Source organism: Cataglyphis hispanica, chromosome 1 (genome assembly GCF_021464435.1).
Source record: "Cataglyphis hispanica isolate Lineage 1 chromosome 1, ULB_Chis1_1.0, whole genome shotgun sequence".
NCBI lineage: Eukaryota > Metazoa > Arthropoda > Insecta > Hymenoptera > Formicidae > Cataglyphis > Cataglyphis hispanica.
In genome coordinates this window covers 203,407-225,182 of record NC_065954.1, presented here as the reverse complement: position 1 = coordinate 225,182, position 21,776 = coordinate 203,407, and the positions used below count along the sequence as shown (strand labels likewise).

General features: G+C 40.7%; 2 protein-coding genes across 2 annotated transcripts; both read left to right on the top strand.

Annotated features, from left to right (window-relative positions):
• The first annotated feature begins 1,947 nt into the window (after positions 1–1,947).
• Positions 1,948–3,756, top strand: LOC126852618 (piggyBac transposable element-derived protein 4-like). The gene is made up of 2 exons (XM_050597576.1): positions 1,948–3,158; positions 3,624–3,756. The coding sequence occupies exons 1-2, from the start codon at positions 1,948–1,950 to the stop codon at positions 3,754–3,756; spliced, it is 1,344 nt and encodes a 447-aa protein (XP_050453533.1).
• Positions 3,757–15,550: 11,794 nt separating this feature from the next.
• LOC126852608 (uncharacterized) lies at positions 15,551–16,090 on the top strand. The gene has a single exon (XM_050597574.1). It carries the CDS (start codon positions 15,551–15,553, stop codon positions 16,088–16,090), a length of 540 nt encoding a protein of 179 aa, XP_050453531.1.
• The last annotated feature ends 5,686 nt before the right edge of the window (positions 16,091–21,776 follow it).

Below are 21,776 nucleotides of genomic sequence, written 5' to 3'. Positions count from 1 at the left end.
ACAGCTCAAGTGCATTGAAAAATGCACTGCCTAATTGCTCGGCGCTTCAAACTTTCGAAACGACTCCGGAAGTAAACTCGTTGATCGCTTCAACAAGAAAGCGATCATCCGTCTTATTAGCGACGGCCTGGGTACGCAGTTCGTCCGATCGTACCGATGTCATTCCAGCCCTCTTCGGTCAGGGCTCTGAAATGACATTCATTTCTGAAAATTTACCGCAAATTTTGCGCGTCAAATGCATTCGCATGCCAATCTCCGTTTCCGCCGTCGGCGGAATTCACGCGGAGACCTTTCAACACGCGACGTATATTTTCACATCGCCTCACGACTATCAAGCTCTGTCGCTTTCGACCGCGCTCATAATGAAGTCATTAACTTCTTACACTCCGAAACAAAATGTGGATCTCTTGTCATTCTCTTATCTCTCTGATTTGCCGCGAGCAGACGAGTCTCGATCCTACAAATCGCATAATTGGAGCAGATCTCTATAACGACATAATTCTCGACGATGCAAGGGAAGCGTCGAACAACTTATCGCTTAGAATTCAATCCTCGGATGGATAATTTTGGGACCAATTACGTCATCGATAACAAATAATTCTTCGGCGACAATTTTTTCTGGAAACTGCACTCGCGTTTCGACTCATATTTTTGGTTGTCCCTCGCTCAAAGAGAAACTTCGTCGATTTTGGGAAGTCGAGGAACTCCCACGACAAATTCTTCGCACATCGCACGAGAAGTGTGAAGAGCATTTTCGCTCAACTCATTCTCGCGACTTTGACGGACGGTACGTCGTGCGGCTAGCGTTCAAGAAGAGTCCTCTGATTGATATCAGAAATTCAAAATTTCGGGCGAAAGTGTTAAATTCATCACTCCGCAAATTTCACGACAAACCGGAAGTCGCGAAAGAATATCACGAATTCATATTCGATTATCAACGGCTTGGGCATATGTAATCTGCGCCGAAAGCTCAAAATCAAATCAAGCAACATTTATCTTCCGCATCACGGAGTGATACGAGAAAGCAGCTCTACGACGCGTCTTCGCGTTATTTTCAACGCATCGAACGTTACGACAAACGGTACATCTTTAAATGATCATTTAAATGCCAGGCCGATCTCATGTCCGTTATCTTACAGTGGCGTAGATAGAAACGTTTTCCAATATCCAATATCGCGAAAATGTATCGCCAAATTCGTATTGATCCGTGACATAAATTATAAACGAATATAAATCATCGCTTTCGGAACCGCTTATCAATTATCAACTATTAACAGTTACGTATGGAATGCCGTGTGCTCCGTTTCTAGCCCTTCGGATATTGAAGCAATTAGTCATCGATGAAGGTTAACATTTTCCATTAGTAGTTTTTATCCTAAGCGAATATTTATCGACGACTTACTTTTTGGCGCTGACGATACGACTCGAATTTGGCAATCACGCTATCAGTTAAATTCCATATTAAAACGTGGACTGCCAGGCGCATTTTCCATGGTTTGCCCAAGGCGCCAACGTGAATTTTTCATTATGCGATGCATATTATGTTGAAGTATTATTTGCAGCAAATAAAGTGAGCTATAAAATCATGCTTGAAGCATTTTTCGCGCTGGGGTCACCGGTGACCCCACGGCGCTGTGGTCAGTATTTACGATTGTCCTTTATTTCAAACTATCGTGTTACGGTTGCTAAGCGACTACTCTCATTATTTAGTCTTATTCAGTGCGTCCTACAATCAAGTAAGTGCGTTTCTTATATTTTTCACTCTACATACGTTTTCGCATTTTATACCTTTCATTCAATTCTTTAATTAGCCCTTGTAAATATGACTTCAAATGAAGATTATTCATCAAGTACGTCATCTGACGGTGCAATTTTACAAAGACCATCAAAAAATTTCGAGTGCTATCAGAGAGTGAGGAAAGTTCATCAAGTAGTTCATCCGATATGATGAGAGCTTCTACGATACGTCGGCGCCGAATTGAGTCTGACAGTGAAACTGAAACTGAAGATAGCGATAACAATGAAGATGATGTACCAGAAGAGTTTGATGTGAATTGGCGTATTCCGTTAGGTAATAAAACCAACATCACATTTTCGGATTCGTCAGGTACCAACACAAATCAATCAGAAATTTTTGCTTGTACGGAGCCACATGATTTTTATTTCCTCTTTGTTACTGAAGAAATATTCGAAATTATTGCAAAACAAACGAACATCTACGCTACGCAAAGAAAATCAGAACTGCAATCGTATCGTTTAGATCAATGGTATGAAACAAATGCTAATGAAATAAAACGTTTCTTTGGTCTCATTATTTGGATGGGATTAGTGCGATTACCAAAAATTGAACTATATTGGAGTACATATGAAGGATATAAACAGGCACTTCCACGCACAATTATGTCAAGAAATCGATTCGAATTGTTATTGCGGTTTGTTCATTTCAGCAATAATGAAGAAAATGATCCTAACAATAGATTATCTAAAGTTGCTCATATTATCGATCATCTAAACAGTAATTTTAAGAAATATTATAATCCAGACGAGGTAGTATGCGTGGATGAATCCTTAGTGCCATTTCGAGGCCGCATATTATTTCGTCAATATATAAAACAAAAACGTCACAGATATGGAATTAAAGTTTTTAAATTATGTAGTGGGCCAGGGTACACTTATTCATTTCAAATCTACACGGGCAAAGGCGAAAATACAAGTGAAATATATGGAAATAAGTCGACTGAGATTGTAATGGCTCTTTGTCAAGATATTTTAGGCAAAGGCCACACTATCTGTACCGACAATTGGTACACTAGCGTTAACCTGGCTGAAAAGCTAATTGATATGCACACACATTTATTGGGTACTCTACGAAAAAATCGGCGAGACAATCCAAAAGAAGTAGTGGCCCAGAAATTAAAACGTGGAGATGTTATCGCGCGAGAAAATAAAAATGGAGTGACAGTCTTAAAATGGAAAGACAAAAGAGATGTGTTAATGCTATCTACAAAACATTCAGCAGAAATGACAACAATACAGAAAAGAAACTGTACAAAAGAAAAGCCAAGAATGGTAGTTGAATATAATTTAGGAAAATCTTCAGTCGACTTATCTGACCAAATGGTTGCTTATTGCTCACCACTGCGTAAAACTATCAAATGGTACAGGAAACTGGCAATAGAGCTTTTACTAAATACTTGTATTGTAAATTCAATAGTGTTATTCAAACAAGTAACGCGGAAAAATATTGCAATTCTTGATTTTAGGATGAAATTAGCAATGTATCTAATGAAATGCCCCGATAACGATTGTATTTCTCCAATAAATTGCGTACCGAGAAGACCTCGGCATGAATTAAAAAAAATGCCGGGAAATGCACGAAATAATAGGCGATTTTGTAAGGAGTGCTATAAAAAAATTCAAAGCAGCTAGGAAGAACTAAAGCAAAGAATTGTACTAAAAAGTGGTAACATATTGTTCCTATTGTGTTGATTCACCTTTTCTTTGCCTTCAGTGTTTCAATCTGACTCATCGTAATGCGCGCTGATAATATGTATATTTTTCATGTACTAATAAAATTATTTTTGTATGTTCTATATTGCATTAATTTCTTCAAACCATTATAGTAACAATGGTATTATTGAAAAATGTATCAGTATCAATATTTACACTAATTATGTACTTTTATCATTTGCTGCGTCGCCGGTCACCGGTGGCCCCCACGGCGCTGTAGCCAAGTCGAGTGCCGGTCACCGGTGACCCCCACGGCAGTCAACATATTAAAACGTGGCGGATTCGTATTACGAAAATGAGCAAACAATTCGCCTTGTCTCCTTGAAGATATCGACAAAGCCGATTACGGTTTAGCAACGAAAAAACCTCTCGCTAAAGATGAACAGATCAAAATTCTGGGTGGAATCTAGCAAACGACATTTTCGAGTTTCGCGTGTCACTGGCGAATAGCGCTCTGGATACTAAGCACACGATCTTGTCCGCGATCGCAAAATTCTATGATTCGCTCGGGTGAGTCACTCAGGTTATGATTACAGCGAAAATCTTTATGCAACAATTCTGGCGAATAAAATTAGAGTGGGATGACGTTATTTCCGAGCCACACATCTCAAAATGGAGAAAAATCTATTCGCGGTTCTCGCATCTCAGTAACATGCAAATCATATGCTGGATCGGTCTCGGATCGGATATAAATCACGCCAAAATACACGGATTTGTGGACACATCGATACATGCGTATGCTGCATGTGTTTATATCAAAATCATTTTGTCGGCGGGTAAAATCACAACTTTGCTCGTCGGTAAATCAAAGATCGCGCTGTTGAAATCTGTAAGCATACCACGGCTCGAATTAGTCATTAGCAGCACTATTACTCGCACGACTCGTCGAGTTCGTTCGCAGATCGAACAGTTATAAAGATATTCTGTGCTATTGCTGGACGGATTCTACGATCGTGCGTGGGTAAGTCCTGCTTCCTTCTGTCCTGTATCCTGCTCGTTGGAAGACTTTTGTCGCCAATCGCGTTAATGACATTCAGACACGTCTTCCGGATGTTGAATGGAGACACGTTTTAACGGAGGAAAACCCCGCGGATTGCGTTTCGCGCGGAATATATGGCGATGAACTTGTCAACCGCGAGATATGGTGGCATGGCTTTCCTCGGCTTCCTTTCCATGGCTACTCATCGATTCCAATCAATAGCCCTGTATCAATGCGGGTCTTGCTAAGGACGCTCCTCTCGAAGAAAAGGTCAGTTTGCTTCAATGCTCTCAGGCACTCGTTATATGGGATCTCGCTTCGAAATATTCAGCGGGGCTAAAATTGATTCGCGTCACCGCGTATATAATCAAATTCGTAGATAATTGTCGTAATCACTCACATCGTGACACAAGCTCATCGTCGTGTTCGCCTGTGTCGTCTCATTTTCCAGCATCAAAAATTGCTGCTCTCTCCGCATCAGATTACAATTTCGCGAAAACCTATTGGATTAAGACAATTCAATCTACATTATTTTTGTCGAAAATAAATTCGCTATTCAAAAATCAAAGCCTCTCGGCAAGAAGTGCAATTCTCTCTGCTTGATCGTTCCTTGATCGAGACGGAATTCTTCGCGTGGGTGGACGGCTTAACAAAGCTCCGTTGCCAATGCTGATTCGACATCCGATCTCTATCATCTCACCCTCATATTGATCGTACATCACGCTCATTTAAGAGCGTTGCACGCCAGACCGCAACTCACACTAAATATCTTACGCCGCGACTTCTGGATAATTCGCGCGCGCAATCTTATGAAATTTGTCATTTACGTGCGTTTGCGAGCGAACCGCTATTCCTTTACAAATTATGGGGGATCTTCCCGAACAACGAGTGTCGGCGAGCACTCGGAACCCGCGTAATCGAGACCGCAATGAGAAAATATGCAAATTCGCGCCTCCGCTAGGATAAGGCGCATTACATCGCGCAAGGCGTACATCGCGCTCTTTATTTGCTTAGCGATCAAAGCTATACATTTAGAATTAGTGGCAGATTATTCCACGCCAGCTTTCTTAAGCATATTCTCGTTTTTGCGCTCGTCGCGGCCTACCGCAATTTATGTACTCGGATAACGGGACTACATTCGTCGGAGCCGAGAATTATCAATCCCTTATCGGTCAGCCTTACAAAATCCGAACTTCCTCAATACAACAGCTTCCGAAAATGTTACGTGGAATTTCATATCCACATCTGCTCCACATTTCGGCGGATTATGGGAGGCAGGGGTTCGAGGCGTTAAAAATCATTTGCGACGCGTTCTCGGCAATCACACGCTAACATTTGAGGAATTCATTACCCTGCTGTGTAGAATAGAAACTTGTCTAAATTCTCGTCCGATTGCGCCTCTCTCCGACACTCTCGAGGACTGCGAATGTCTCACTTCGGTCATTTTATTTTCGGATCCGTGCTTACTGTAAACCCGGAACCATTATTGCTCGATCTTAACGAAAATCGTCTTTCGAGGTGGCAAATCGTTCGACACGTCACCGAACGATTTTGGAAATTATGGAGCAACGATTATGCCAACAACGAGCAAAATGGCGAAAGGTAAAGCCGTAGATCGAGACCGGGCAACTCGTCCTCTTGCGAAATCCGACATTACCTCCCTGCAAATGTGAACTTGGCGGAGTGACGCAATGTCATCCTGGGCTCGACGGCTTCGTACGGGTCGTCACCGTAAAAACGAACTCATCTGAATTTAAAATACCGATTAGAAACTGCGCGCACTACCGGTCAAAAATGAGGCGACGAGCAATTAAGCACTTTCGCTGCGTTGCGTTATTATAATTCAGTAGATTTAAGCTTAAATTGTCAAGATGCGAACGTCATTCCGCCAAGGCGGGCGGCAGCAGGTCAAATCATTTTGTGTCCTTATTCTCGATTATGATGTTAACAATTGCACGCACTCTTGTCGTTTAATGCAATTGTTGTATTCGTTATTTAGAAACTATCGTTCCAAGGTGAGCGGTATGTTCAAAATTAAAACATTAAAATTAATGGCTAAATTTTAACGGCGAATGTCACCGTTGTATTCCAACGATTACTTCAAAAATCAAAACACGAGCGAGAAAAAATAGCGTTGCGGTCACCCGCTCGGTGCGTGATCGCGTTATTCTTATACTGAGAAACCATGACACACACTGATTCTAGAACGTTCGATGTCGAAAAACCCTATTATTCCCATCAGCAGAGCGCGAGTTTCCGCTGTCGGTGGATTTAGTCTGTCTACGACAACGATTCGAGCCGGTCGAGATTCCTCGATCGTTCTAATTTGCTTTTCACTTATTCTCACTCGTGTCACGTACTTAGTAGGCTTACTCGTCTCAAACGTTCTAAATTGTCTCGCCTCCGATCGCGTTCATATTCTCGCGGCGATCAATTTGGTCACTTCCCAAATCACATTCTTTAATTATTTAGTGTTAAGATATTGTGAAATTTAAGTGAGGAGTCCGAGAATAGACGCTCGTTAACCGCATCGCGCATGTCCTCTGCATTATATCCCGCCAAAAACCATCCAGCGTCCGTGTTCAAGATATCCATTCTCGCGAAAGCCTCTAGCAAGAAGTTCTGTAAGATTTCCGACTCGCGTCAAAGACAGTCAGGCATTAACAGGACATTTTGAAGAAGTTCCATTTCCATCGAAGTCGCAGAGTACGCTGCCGTCGCTCGCTCCTATCATTATCAATAAAACGATTATTTAAATTAATCTGCGCTCGCGTATTTTCTAACATCTCCTTGTCCTTCAGTGGATCTAGGGATTCATGTTACACTGCTTTTCGCTCATTTCTGAGCGTTTTTAAAAATTCGCATCGCGGTCGACTCCCGACTCTCATAAATAATATTATTTAATGTAGTTATTATTACTTCTCTTTATAATACTTTAAGAATAGAAATTAAATTAATTTAATTTGAACACTGGGACGTAACACTGCATAGGTTTATGTGAGTTTTTATCTGGCTTGTATGGTTATAACCCAACATTTCCCGAGCACATTTCAAGAGCACTTATTGAGGAAATCGGAGACATCTGGTTCCGAAAAGAACGTGCGGAATGATCGTGTTCCTTTGTATTCTGTCAAACGCCTTGATCACGCACTAAATCCTGCTTCAGCTCAAAAAGGAATTCACTAGAATTCGAAGGCATAACAAACTATAATAATTAATAGCATAATCTATAAACGCCGTATATTTGAAGACAGACTGAATAAAAGAGCGAACAAAATTCTGAGAAGGCTAGATAAACGCAGCGATGAAATAGCATGTGCATGTGCATCCCGCGAAAAAAGAATGCACTGCAAACGATTCTAAAAAAAGATTATAACATAATACAAAACCTTACATTACAGAAGTCTCATTGCACGGAGCACTTGTATGGAAATGGAATCTGACACGCAAATTGAAATAAAAGAATTCCGATATGAACCGGATATCTACTTCGAAAAGATAAATCAAACAGAATCCACATGGAAAATGGTGATAAGATTGGACATCTTCGCAATGACCAACATGAGCAATTGGAAAACTATATAGCGCAAATGAGAGCTCTATGCTATGATAAATAAATTGCAAATAAAAATGAAAGAAACCTGCCACATCTTACTACAGCAGAAAAGGACAGAGAACAAGCAGCAAAATTGCTAAAAGGTCTGAAAATCGCGTACCAAGCATCGAAAAAAACGAGACGAAAAATAATCGACGACCTAAGAACACTAGTCAAGACGTTCTTCGGCACAATGGACGCAGATGACGAAAAAGCCATGAAGGGATGAATTTAATGTAAAGAAATCAACAAACGTTACATGCGATGAAAAATCAAATTAAAATATTAAACGTCACAATTGTGCATGTAGATAACGTTGAAAAAATTTTGCAAAAAGCGACGAACAATTTTTAAATCTAACAGAAAAAATGCGACTAATCTGTTTACAAGTTAAAAACGGCTACGGACAACAAGAAGGATTTGACGAGCATTTCATTATATTAAATATTATAATAAAAAATTTTACGAATGATTTAACGCATATTATCGTACATATGACGAATGCCAAAAGCGGAATAATTGACATATGGTTAGTATCTATAGAAACCATTTTAGACAACCTTAAAGAAACTGCGTCACAAATACCGCAGGGAACGCACTTCCCATTTCAAATATCCACAGAAAACTGGAGAACAATCGAAAAGTTCTTAACAATTAGCGCGTATCACGACAACGCGAATATATTTACAATTATAAAATTCCATTAATCACACATATTCTGAATACGAAATAATAAAAATCATCCCATTATCAATGCATAAAGCTAACAAAACATTTATATTCATAGACGTAAATCAGCCGATAATAGCGATAGATATGGATAGTCGAACATATTTTACGTTTACTAAAGGCGATCTAGAATGCATGCGAAATAACGATCAATATGTCTGCGAATAGAATTACCTTATACATTACATAGACGACGGAGCGTTATGTGAAATACAAACGTACGTACAATTAGATATTTATACAAACAATTGTAATATTCAACACATACACACAAACACAATAATATGGATAGCGCTAAACAACGCAAATTCATGGTTATATTGCACGCGAAAAAAATAAACCGGTCAAATTAACATGTAAAAACGAAACAACTCGAAAACTAGAAATAAAAGGAACCAGACATATTACGTTAAAAGAAAAATGTAAATTAACGACACAAGAAGGAATAATACGAACAAACAAATCCGCGATAATAAGCATCGTACAAGCTTACCGGGTTACAATTTAACAATTATAAACGACGAACGAATTAACAAATTACTAGACAAAATAAAATGAATAAAATTATGGAAAATCATCAGAAATTCGACTGAATTAAGGGATTTGAGCGAAAGACTAAACGAAGTCATAAATAATAACTATTTTCCTGCGAAGGAACATATCAAATAGTAATGTCTAGTAATGTCAAGTTGCACGGGAATAATAATAATAATAATAATAATAATTACTATAATAATAATAATATACATTAAGAAAAAATGCGTAACAAAAAATAGAAAACCAATAGAAATTAACATAAACCCGATGCAGACCAAAAATAATTCAACAGCACATCTACGGGACCGCAAGTGGAATAAATGTAACAGCGGAGACAGAAACCGACACCGCAATAAATAATACCGCAATGCTATATTAAATAACGTAATCTTAAGAAACTATTGTAAAATGCGAAAAATTATGTAGACGAAAATTCACAAGTAGTTAATTTTCTTTTTCCAAAGGGGAAAGGATATCGTAACTCAACCAATTTCCCAATAGATTAAATATGAAAGTACTTAAGCATTACAGTAAAGATTAAAAAAAGATTAAAAAAGAGCAAAACAAAACGTAATATTAAATATAGCCCAAGAAAAAGTAATTAAAAAAGATTAAAGTAATAAAAGATTATTAATAGAATTAAGTAAGAGATGTGACTACAGAAAAGGAAATCACGGTCAAATTCTCGGAAGTTGAATAAGCAGCTGATGAGATAGGCTGACAAACGAGACGTGCTCCGGCCAGGATCACCATACTCTTCTCGACCTGACTAATTAATATATATATTGAGACGAGATGCATCGATGACAGCTGAGCACAGACAGATAATCAGAATCACATCGATAGCTCGCTCGCTCAAATATAATACGTATCGTCCCCGAAAACTATAATCACGAATAAGTGTACAAAACATTGTGAAATACAGCAAGTTATTCAGAGCATGGATCCTAATCTTTTAAACGTGCAAGAGCAGAACAACACCTTCCTTAATGACTAGGGGCACAACATATCATTATAAATAATTATATTTGTAATAATTATACTTGAAGATTTAAATTTATATATGTCTTACATAATATATGTACATATGTTCAAATAAATGTTTTTTATATGATATGGTGTAACGTCCTGCCAATTTTAAAAACTATATTTTAACTAATAATTAAGTACCGCTTTTATCCCTGCAAAATACCTATGGAGTAATTATATAATCCATTTGCTTTTATTTTAATTGTTAACTAATTTCATTAATCGCTTATCATTCTAGTTCCATATGGTTATTTAGCCTAAAAACCGAATATATTTTAATCCTTTTAGTAATAATAATCGATGGCGCAAGGAATTGAGAATTCCTTAGATCAGACGAATCAGAAAGCATTATTTAGAACTAGCTAGCTATACAGCAGTGACTTTCTAGAACTAATCTGCTGATTTAAGATTTAAGACTTTAAGAACGGAATTGCGAGCGAATTTCACACTCGATAATATCAATACTAATACTTAGCTTTTAAGATTTTAATATTTAATCACACAGACAAATATATATAAAAATAACTCACTCTTAAATTGAGGAGTAAATGCGCCGTACTTTATGGAATCATAAAACGTATATAATAATAATTTGTTGAAAATATTTATTATTATTTTATCCAAAACATCACATACAAAACTTTCAATACTATATTCAATACAATTTAATTTTATAAATAATTAAAATTATATTAATTAAAACAGGTTATTATATAATGCGCGAATGCTTCCATAAAGAAATGATCTTAATAAAATTAACATGCTTTATTGTAGTATCGATCAAGCGACCATAAATATAAATTTAAGAGGCTTATATTCTATGGAATCATAAATTATATACATTACATATAATACATATAAGTTATCTAAAATATCTATATTTTTAATAAACTATAGAATGCCATAACTTTATATAAATTGCCAACTTATTATCAGAACTGAAATAAATAGAACAAATGATTCCATAAATTAATAAGCATAAATATTAACCATATTATTAAGGATTTTATATTATAAAATATTAACTAAGCTTAAGAAGAGAATGCGCATAAGAGGCCTCATATCAGTGAAACCTGATATTGCGAGCGATAAGTCGAACGGACTCGCGACGGCTACGACCACGAGCGCCAAAACTTAATAGGCAGATAAACATATCGATCGACAATTCTCAGAAGAATTGTTAAAAATCTTTCTTCTCGAAAGTCCTCCACTGAATCATCCTAAGAACATTCCAGAGCGCAACGCGTGATCTGCACACGGCCCGAAAACCCTTTGTTTTGACAGTATATAAACCGGCGATTTCGAACCTCAGGGGCATTCAATTAAAAGGTCTTCAAGCATTCTAATCATTCATTCTTACATTCAAGCATTCGAGTCATTCAATTAAAAGGTCTTCAAGCATTCTAATCATTCATTCTTACATTCAAGCATTCGAGTCATTCAATTAAAAGGTCTTCAAGCATTCGAATCATTCATTTTTACATTCAAGCATTCGATGCATTCAATTAAAAGGTCTTCAAGCATTTGAGTCATTCAATTCTTACATTCAAGCATTCGAGGCATTCAATTAAAAGGTCTTCAAGCATTCGAGTTATTCAATTCTTACATTCGAGTCATTCAATTGAAAAGTCGTCAAGCATTTATTCTTAGTCAACATTATTCATTACTATTTCATTATTATTTCGTACAAGTATTCGCTCCGTATTATTCGTTCATTCACTCACGAATTCATTTTCGAATCATTCATCCGCTCTGCACCTGGTCATTGTTCGCGTACTATTCGCTATACAATTTCGATTAACATATTAATTGTTATTACCGTCGATTCAGTGTTAAGTTGTGTAAAACTAAGAAAATAATAAAAAACTTTGTGCATACGTCTGTGTACTTTTATCCGGCCTACCTCATCCACGACCGAGGTCTTAAAGGACGAGAGAAGGGTCTAACAGAGAACGACCAGAACTTGAGCAGAAGGAAGGATTTTCCTGCCACATCACGGTAAGTACTTACAATTACTATAAACCCCCGTCTTTCCATAAATATTAGAAACTTTATTTGAATTGACTGACAACCCCTAATATCATTCAATTACCTTTTCATCCTCTAAATAATAAGAAATCCCCTGTCAAGCATTAGCAAGTGGCTGACAGTTTCCAGTCAGTCAACTTTAATCTATTATCCTACTATTATTTAAAAGACCCCCATAATATCAATACTAAGTAAGATTTATAAATTCCATGCAAAATATACACTACTGTTGTCATTTAAACCTGACTTAATCTTGCAACATTTTGCTCTTTTTCCCGAAAATCCATCGTTGCCGAGCGCTTATGGTGCCCTGGCGACCTCCTCCTTTCTTTTTGAATTCTTGATATAACCCTTAAACCTAGTTGCCGAGCGCTGATCAAGGTGCCTTGGCGGCGTTTCCTATCGATTTAAAAACCTCCCACAAGAAATGACAACAGGAGATTAAATTGAAATCAAATTTATTATCTAATTTTCTGAACACAACCCAATCTTTGAACCTAATTGCCGAGCGCTGATTACGGTGCCCTGGCGACATTACCTATTCTCCCTAAGATTCCATCCTTGCCGAGCGCTTATTACGGTGCCCCTAGCGACATTCGACACCTTTCTAAACCTTCTCTTTCTATCAGAAATTTAGAGTCATAATATAATCAAGTATTGATATTAAATAAAAGACTTTATTCCTTAGACAATTCTCATAATAAATTAATTCGATCTAACTAACTCTCTATTATTTAGTGTCCACAATTAATTAACTATCCTTAATTTCTATTATAATGTTCCTTTTCAAATCTTAATTCTCTAACTCTTACGGTTTCTAATTAATATATATATATCTTAAGTAACAAGCCCCTTGCATATGGTGAACCCACAAGCGGGCTTGCCATAAAAACGCAATCATAATCGATATCTTTCTTTTATTATAATATTAAAATTCTATTCTTTAAACCTGATTAACCTTCGAATTACATATACCTAGTTGCATCCATATCCCTAAAATACCTAGTAAAACTTCCTAGTAAACAACTAGTTCCGCGCACGTCATTTCCCTAGATCCACTAGGTTAATCCTAGCTCTCAGCGTTCCTGGGGTATAGCCGGTGAAAGCAGGTTGCCCTATAAAAGTAGAGAGCAATCTTTTTCTCACTAACTGAGGTATAGAGAGAAAAAGAGCGTCGCTGAGACATAACAATGGCATGCTGTCCGTTAACAATTAAGAATTGTACTGTACTCTTTGGCACTTAAAATCTCACGATATCTTAACATATGTGATATTTTAAGTGAAAAATATGATACAATTATTCATTGCTTACAAACAATATATTATGTGAATTGTACTGATATAGGAATATATAATATATATTTATATATTCTAATACTTCTAATAATTCCATATTTCAATATATGTATTTGCGTTATGTGGAATAGTACATGTAAATCTTCAAATATAATTATTAAAAATATAATTATCCTATTGATACAAGATTATTTTCTGAAAAATAAGTGTACACTGCAATTTTAAAGTTAAATCAATTAAGAATAAAATGTTATAAAAAAATGTTATTTGAAAATTTTTTATTATTGTTTTTATCTTTAGAGTTCTTTTATATTTACTAATTTATTTTATATCTTTGACTTATTAAAATTTTATAAGGTTTTCTTTTGTGATACAGATAATACACAATGTGCTGTATTTTGATATGGCATGTTAAAGCACTGTCTTCACTGATGAAATTTACTTAGAGCAGATTTATAATATTCGGGACTTGATAATAACGTAATGTCTCACAATAAGTATTAAATAAAAAATATACATATACATTGAATTACTCCTAACAAAAAATTCTCTAAAATTTTGCAAATAATTACGTAAATTTTTGAATTCTAAATTACAGAAGCTTTTATATATGATGATGTTCAATAATTAATAATTGAAATTTTTTCATGTTTGTTTACAAAGTGGTAGAAAACATTTATTCAGGATCAAATATCTTTATATCGATTTTATATTCAAAACTTATTGTCAAAGATACTTCGTGTATATATATGTATATACTTACATTGATGTGTATATTTAATTTAAAAATAAAATTAGATCAGAATATTTTTAAAAACATATATTTGTGATTAGTAAGTTGCACATAAGTATTATTGCACATAAATATATATGTACTATTTATTGTATACTATATATTGTATATTAATTTCATATCTTTACATTACTTATGTAATAGAAAACAAACTTTGTTTGAGATCACGCTTGAACATATTAATTAAACACTTCATTTTATTTTAAGGAAGATTTGCGACATGGGCTTAAAACCATTACATTTTATTCGGTTAACAGCTCGCATTATTTATTTTTTCAAAGTCGAAAAATAGTCAAATTGTAACAAATATTATATTTCAACTTTTTCTGCCGCTAACAAAGCCCATGTCGCAAACAATTTTAATAACAAACCGCGCAAACAACTTCGACGGTTAGTAGCACGATAAGACAAACGGCATGCGCGATGCCGTGACGTATACGCTGACGTAAGGGCTACCGGCTTATCGTGCGCGCTAACTTTTGCCTCGCGCCAGCACTTCGCGTGGCAACCAATAAAGTTCGGCGCCTATTCGGATTTTAAATCGATTGAAATTAATGGCAGCGGGCGATAAAAGATCCATTATAAAAGGGCCTGCTCTCGAGAAGCGGTACGGATAATAAGATAAGATAAGAAGCGCACTCGCTTCTTACGCGCAGTTACACTGCATAGTTAAATCGAACTCTGACCGCATTATACGACCGCATTTCTTTATTCTAAAACCGCTTACGATAACCGCTTTCTCTCTGTACATTCGATTATAACGCGATCGCTTTTTCTTTTCGGACTACGCTTTGCTCAACTGATTGAATTGTCTAAATTTATTGTGATAATTATTTATTATAATTAAAGATGTTTTTTAATTATACGTTCGTGACTTTTTTTTCGTGTTCTGTCTTCCTTGTGAGTGTTCCGTGTGTCGTCGCGTTCTATGTCTCCGTCGCTCCGAACATTTTCTGGTCCTCCGAGTCGAATTTTCACCGGCACCCGCGAATTCGTGAGTGAAATTCCTTGGTGTTGATCATCTGGAAGAGATGAACTGGGAGAGACGAACAAGATGAGCGCAGAATTAAACACCATGCTGAACGCTCAGCGTGACATCCATTATCGCATGTCAAGATCGATGGACAATCTGAGGAACCTGTGCAATTCGGGCATTAATCCCGGCAGCATCGAAGCCCGCATTAGGATCCTGGATCAGCTGTGGGCCAAATTCGAAACACAGCACGAACTTATCCGCATCACCTACAAGGAGAGATATAACGAGAGTGAGTACGCAACTGACTTTTTTGATACTGCAGAAAATACTTACATTCAACAAACACGCGGTAAGCTCGCCGAATACGCCGAATGTTACCAAACCGTTCTTTCAACGTCGGCTGCGTCGAACGAGCAACAAAATAACGATCGCTCATTAAAATCCGCACTGCCAAAGATAAAATTATCTCCGTTCTCAGGCGCGTACGAATATTGGCCGTCCTTCCGCGATTTATTCCTGTCTGTGATCGGCGAGAATTCTGCTATGTCTCCGATTGAGCGATTTCATTACTTGCTCTCGGGCTTGCAAGGACCTGCGGAAAAATTGATACGGCCGTGAACTGTAACAGGAGAGAATTATGATCGCGCGTGACCAATTTTGAAGAAACACTTCGAGAATAAAAAGGAACTTATTCGGTCGAACTTTGCCACATTCATCACCGTCGCGAAAATGAAGGGCAAAACTGCGAAAGAATTGAGCCGCGTTCATCACGCTGTAACGACAGCCGTGAATGAAAGTAACCATCGGGCGGCTGATTGATTCGCATCGGATGGACCTATTCAACCACTTAGTCGTTGAACTCTTCGATGCGCGCACTAGACTCGAGTGGGAATCATCCGAGTGATTCATTCGAGCCTCCGAATCACGAGACACTTTTAAACTTCATAACTAAGAGAATGCTCACACTTAACGCCGCGAAATCGAAAACCGTCAAGGTCTCCGGAGACTCACCGCGGTCCGCGAAAACGCACTTGACGAAACACAAGTCTAATGTGATACAGTGCGCGATGTGCAAAGAGCGGTATTCGCTTATGGAGTGCGGGCAATTCAAGGCGAAGTCCGTCAAAGAGCGTAGATTCTTCGTCGAAGCGCAGAGACTGTGCTTCAACTGCCTCGATAATCATCCAGTTGCGAGATGTCAGTCGACCAAGAGCTGTTGGTCATGCAATAGGCGACATCACTCAATGTTGCATGACGTGTCCGCCACCTCGAAGCTCACCAACGCAACCGCGCTTTCCGCAACCAACACCGCCGATGACCGTAAAGCGATTTTCTTCGCGCGCATTTTCGTGCCTGACCGTGGAGAGCTCATTCCGTGCGGGTCTTGATAGCCCAAGGATCCGAAGTTTCCGTTGTCACCGAGTCGCTGATACAGCGCCTGCGTCTCTCACGAAACCGCTCCGCTGATGATCTTCGGGATCGGCGGATCGCTGTCCGGTGCCGCTCGCGGCAAGGCAACGTTAAAGATAACCTCAAAAGTGACCGGAGTAATGTTTGCCATCATCGCCTTTATGCTTCCCCGACTCTCGTCGTATCGGAGTTTCACGACAGGACGACACACAAAAACTGCCACACATCCGAGGACTGCCGCTGGTCGATCCGGAGTACATGGCCACCGATCCCGTCGAGCTGCTTCTCGGAGCAGAGATCTTCTCTTTTATCTTCGAAGACGGGTTTCGCAAGGGTGGACCGCTAGCTCCCATTGCGCAGAAAACCATATTGGGATGGGTTCTGTCAGGGGACTGTGGCGTTGCGAAGCTGTAAGGCCACCTTCGATCGCTTCAATGCACCGCTGATCACGATCTCACTACGATGGTCTGCCGCTTCTAGAAGCAAGAAGAAATACCTTCCGCTCCCACCTCTCGCACCCGAGGAGGAAAGGTGCGAGAAATTCCTCATGCAAACGCACATCCACACCACTCAAGGACGTATGTCATTCGGCTGCCGTTCACCGCTACCTCAAGAAATCTTGGAGAAACCCGCAAGCCAGTCGAGAGGCTACTGACCGCATTGGAGCGGAAAAGTAGCCGTGACCCTCGGTTCGGCGACCTCTACCGCACATTCATGCAGGAGTACGAGAACCTGGAACATATAAGCGAAATCAATCAAGAATCAATCGTTAATCATGAAGACCAGAATATGCTATCTACCTCACCATGGAGTGCTACGCGAGTCGAGCTGCACAACCAAACTTCGCGTAATCTTCAACGGATCGTAGCGTGTCCAGTCAGAAGAATCCTTGAACACCCAGCTTCTCGTGGGTGCCAACCTTCTTTCCGCACTCGCCAATGTCCTCCTCCGCTAGCGGTGATATCGGTATGTCATTGTGGCGGACATCGAAAAAATGTACCGCCAAATTCTCATGCACCCCGACTATCATGATTTTCAACGCGTGCTGTGGCGTCGCGAGAGCACCCACGCAGTGCGCGAATACCGGCTGAATATCGTGACATACTGTCTCGTATGCACCGTTCTTGGCGATTTGGACTCTGCGTCAGCTCGCCGACGACGAGAAATCTCGTTTTCCTTTCGGTGCCGCCGCTCTTCGGCGTGATTGTTATGTCGATGACATCATGTTGGGAGCCAACACATTGGCAGAGGCAGCAACGCTGCAGCGTGAGCTCCGCAAACTCTGCATGGTGGGCGGATTTCCATTTCGCAAGTGGGCTGCTAATTGTAAGGAGATCCTCACCAAAATTCCGCAGGAGCATCGACTCCTCAAGGCTCAGCAAACCTGAAAGGATGAGCTTCATCCCACACTGGGCCTTCTTTGACTTTCGCGCGGCGACCATTTCGCGTTCGCAATTCAACCCTGCTCGACGACCGCATTAACAAAGAGACGAGTCCTCGCAGCGCGTCTCTTTGATCCACTGGGCTGGCTGGCTTCCGTAGTCATCCGCGCCAAAATCCTAATCCAATCCGCCTGGCTGCAAGGATTGAATTAGGGATGCTCCGCTTCCACCAGCCGATCAGTGGCGGCTCCTCCTCGAGGAGCTCCCACAACTTGAACACATTCGCGTTCACTGCTGGCTTTGCACTGGAGATGAAGCTACCACCCTCCATATTCATGGCTTCGCGGATGCTTCAGAAAGAGGCTACGCCGCTGCCGTGTATCTCCGCACCTTCACCGATGACACCGCGACAATCCACTTCTTAGCTGCAAAAAGCAAAGTAGACCCGATTACGCAAATCTCGTTACCACGCTTCGAATTTTGCGCTGCATCTCTACTGGTTACACTTACTCACCATATTCGTACTGTGTTTGGCCTTTTCGCAGCGCTGATCTTTCTTTGGTCCGACTCCAGGTCATCCTGCATTGAATCCAAGGCTTCGAGGTGGAAGACATACGTAGCCCCCCGAGTCGTTCAGATCCAGCTACTGCTTCCGAAGACCCATTGGAGACATATCTCTGGACGAGACAACCTGGCCGACGCATCAAGAGGAATAACTCCCAGCGAGCTAGCACGTGTGGTGGACGGGTCCTTCCTGGCTTGTCAAGGACGAGCTCAGCTGGCCAGAAAAGAACTTGGAAGTTCCCAAGGGTGAGGTACCCGTGAATAGAGAGACCACGCACCACGCCGCCGCTGACATGAAAACTGAGCCCAAAATTTTACTCAGGTTTTCCTCGCTGCACCGGCTTTTGAAAGTAACGGCGTGGTGCCTTAGATGGTGACACTCAGTCACTCGCGAGCAACTTCCTGGCGACGCAACACTGAAGCTGGTCCTCTATCCTCAATCGAGCTCGATGAGGCATTACATCGATGGCTCCGCGTAGTGCAATCAATGCACTACGTGGAAGAGATCGCCGCCATAAGCGCCAACCGCATCGTCGCTCATCGAAGCCTCTGGCCAAGCTGAACCCATTTCTCGACAACCGCGGCGTGCTGAGAGTCGGAGGGCGGCTCAAGCACGCCATCCTATCGGCTGACGAGCGACATCCCATGATTGCTCCATCGACTTCATGGCTAACGCAACTCTTGGTGGAGTCATGCCACCAAAAAACGCTGCACGGGGGAGTACAGCTGACTCTAGGCTTGCTCCGCCAACGCGTCTGGATTCCACGAGGGCGAGCCGTCATGAAACAACTGCTTTACCGGTGCGTGACGCGCACCCGATGGCGAGCCACAGCACCGCAACCACAGATGGGTAATCTTCCTCGCGGCCGAATCACTCCCGGACTTCCGTTTCTCCGCATCGGCGTGAACTACGCTGGCCCATTTCTCCGGACTTCCAAGGGGCGAGGATATCGAGCGTACAAGGGCTTCATCGCCGTTTTCGTGTGCCTGTGCACAAGAGCCGTACATCTGGAGCTGGCGTCGAATTATACGATCGATGCCTTCTTAGCTGCTTTCCGCAGATTTGCCGCACATCAAGGCCTATGCACCGACGTGTGTTCGGATCGCGGCACCAATTTCATAGGAGCGGACCGCGAACTCCGGAAACTGTTCCAGGCCTCATTACCCGACGGCCGTCGCATCGCTCACTACACAAGTTCCGACGGCATTAGGTGGCACTTCAATCCACCTGCCGCACTTAGGAGGGCTCTGGGAGGCCGCAGTTAAGTCGACTAAGCCTGAGACGAGTCATCGGGGAGGCTACGCTGACTTACGAGGAATTCAGTATCTTCCTCACGCATGTTGAATCTTGCTCCAACTCCAGGCCACTTCACTCACTGTCCGACGATCCCGAGGACTACACCGCACTAACTCCTGGACACTTCCTCATCGGCGCTCCGCTGCTTGCCATCCCGGAGATCTCACTCACCGGCCAGAAGGAAAACCACCTTACGCGATGGCAACTCATACAAAAAATGAGGGACCACTTTTGGGAGAGATGGTCCCAAGAATTCTTACAAGGACTCACATCCCGACCATAGCTGGACCCCGAGACGGCTCCCGATATTGATACCTTGTGCACACTCCGTTCTGAAACCACTTCACCAAGCAGACGAAGGCTGGCCCCTTGCCCGCATCATCAAACTCCCGGAGACAACGTCATCGTTCGCGTGGTCACCGGACATCGACTTCGGAGCTCATCAGGCCACTCAACAAGCTCGTGTTGCTTCCCGGAGTCACTGAGATATCACTGCCGGCACAAAACGCGTGAGCAAAAAAAAACTGCATCATGTACTCAATTATAATTAGATTTAAAAAATTAAAGAGAGAGGACTTCAAACCCCTTTCCAACGGGCCGCGCCGCGTTCATTTTCACATACAAATAATTCCGCGATTTCTCTGTAATTTGTTTTCTTTTACTAATTTAATACTTCTCTTCAACCGCTTCAATCTCCTCACTCTTTTTTGGTTCACTATCACAAATTCACCACTTTCACATTACACTACACTCCTCACGTACCCGCAAATGCATGGCCTTCTGCCTGTGAATTAAAATCTGTAAGAATGTTCGTTCGGAAAATTTTCATTATATTAGAATCACTTTACGCACAACGTGCGTATTTGTACGCAACTCGCGATACACAATAACACAGCGAATGAGCGCTACCTCCCGCACTCCCGCTTGCTGCCCCGCATCACTCAATTCCACATTCCGAATGGATCAATCACGCTTATCAGCCAGGTCGCGGCATCTATACTTGGCACGCGAATTTATTTCGGCAAGGAGTGCCGAGGCGGGCGGGAATGTTTGAGATCACGCTTGAACATATTAATTGAACAATTCATTTTATTTTAAGGAAGATTTGCGACATTTGGGCTTAAAATCATTATATTTTATTCGGTGAACAGCTCGCATTATTTATTTCTTCAAAGTCGAAAAATAATCAAATTGTAACAAAAATTATTATATCTCAATTTTTGCTGCCGCTAACAAAGCCCATGTCGCAAACAAGTTTAATAACAAATCGCGCAAACAACTTTGACGGTTAGTCGCATGATAAGGCAAACGGCACGCGCGATGCCGTGACGTATAGGCTGACGTAAGGGCCACCGGCCTATCATGCGCGTTAATTTTTGCATCGCGCCAGCACTTCATGTGGCAGCCAATAATATTCGGCGCTTTTTCAGATTTTAAACCGATTGAAATTATTGACAGCGGGTGTCAAAAGATCCATTATAAAGAAGCCCGCTCAGGAGAAGCGACCGCACTCGCTTCTTACGCGCAGTTATACTGCATAGTTAAACCACACTACGACCACATTATACGACCGCTTTTCTTTATTCTATTTGGTCCTTGTGACGGACATCCCAACAACATCCCAAAAACGTCACGTCACAATATATATATA

What these genes read in the sequence shown, in the direction of transcription:
- LOC126852608 (XM_050597574.1), top strand. Translation starts at nt 15,551, where the DNA reads ATGAGCGCAGAATTAAACACCATGCTGAACGCTCAGCGTGACATCCAT.
- LOC126852618 (XM_050597576.1), top strand. Translation starts at nt 1,948, where the DNA reads ATGAGAGCTTCTACGATACGTCGGCGCCGAATTGAGTCTGACAGTGAA. An exon ending in CTGCGTAAAACTATCAAATG is followed by an intron (nt 3,159 to 3,623) that starts GTACAGGAAACT and finishes AAACCATTATAG; the next exon opens with TAACAATGGTATTATTGAAA.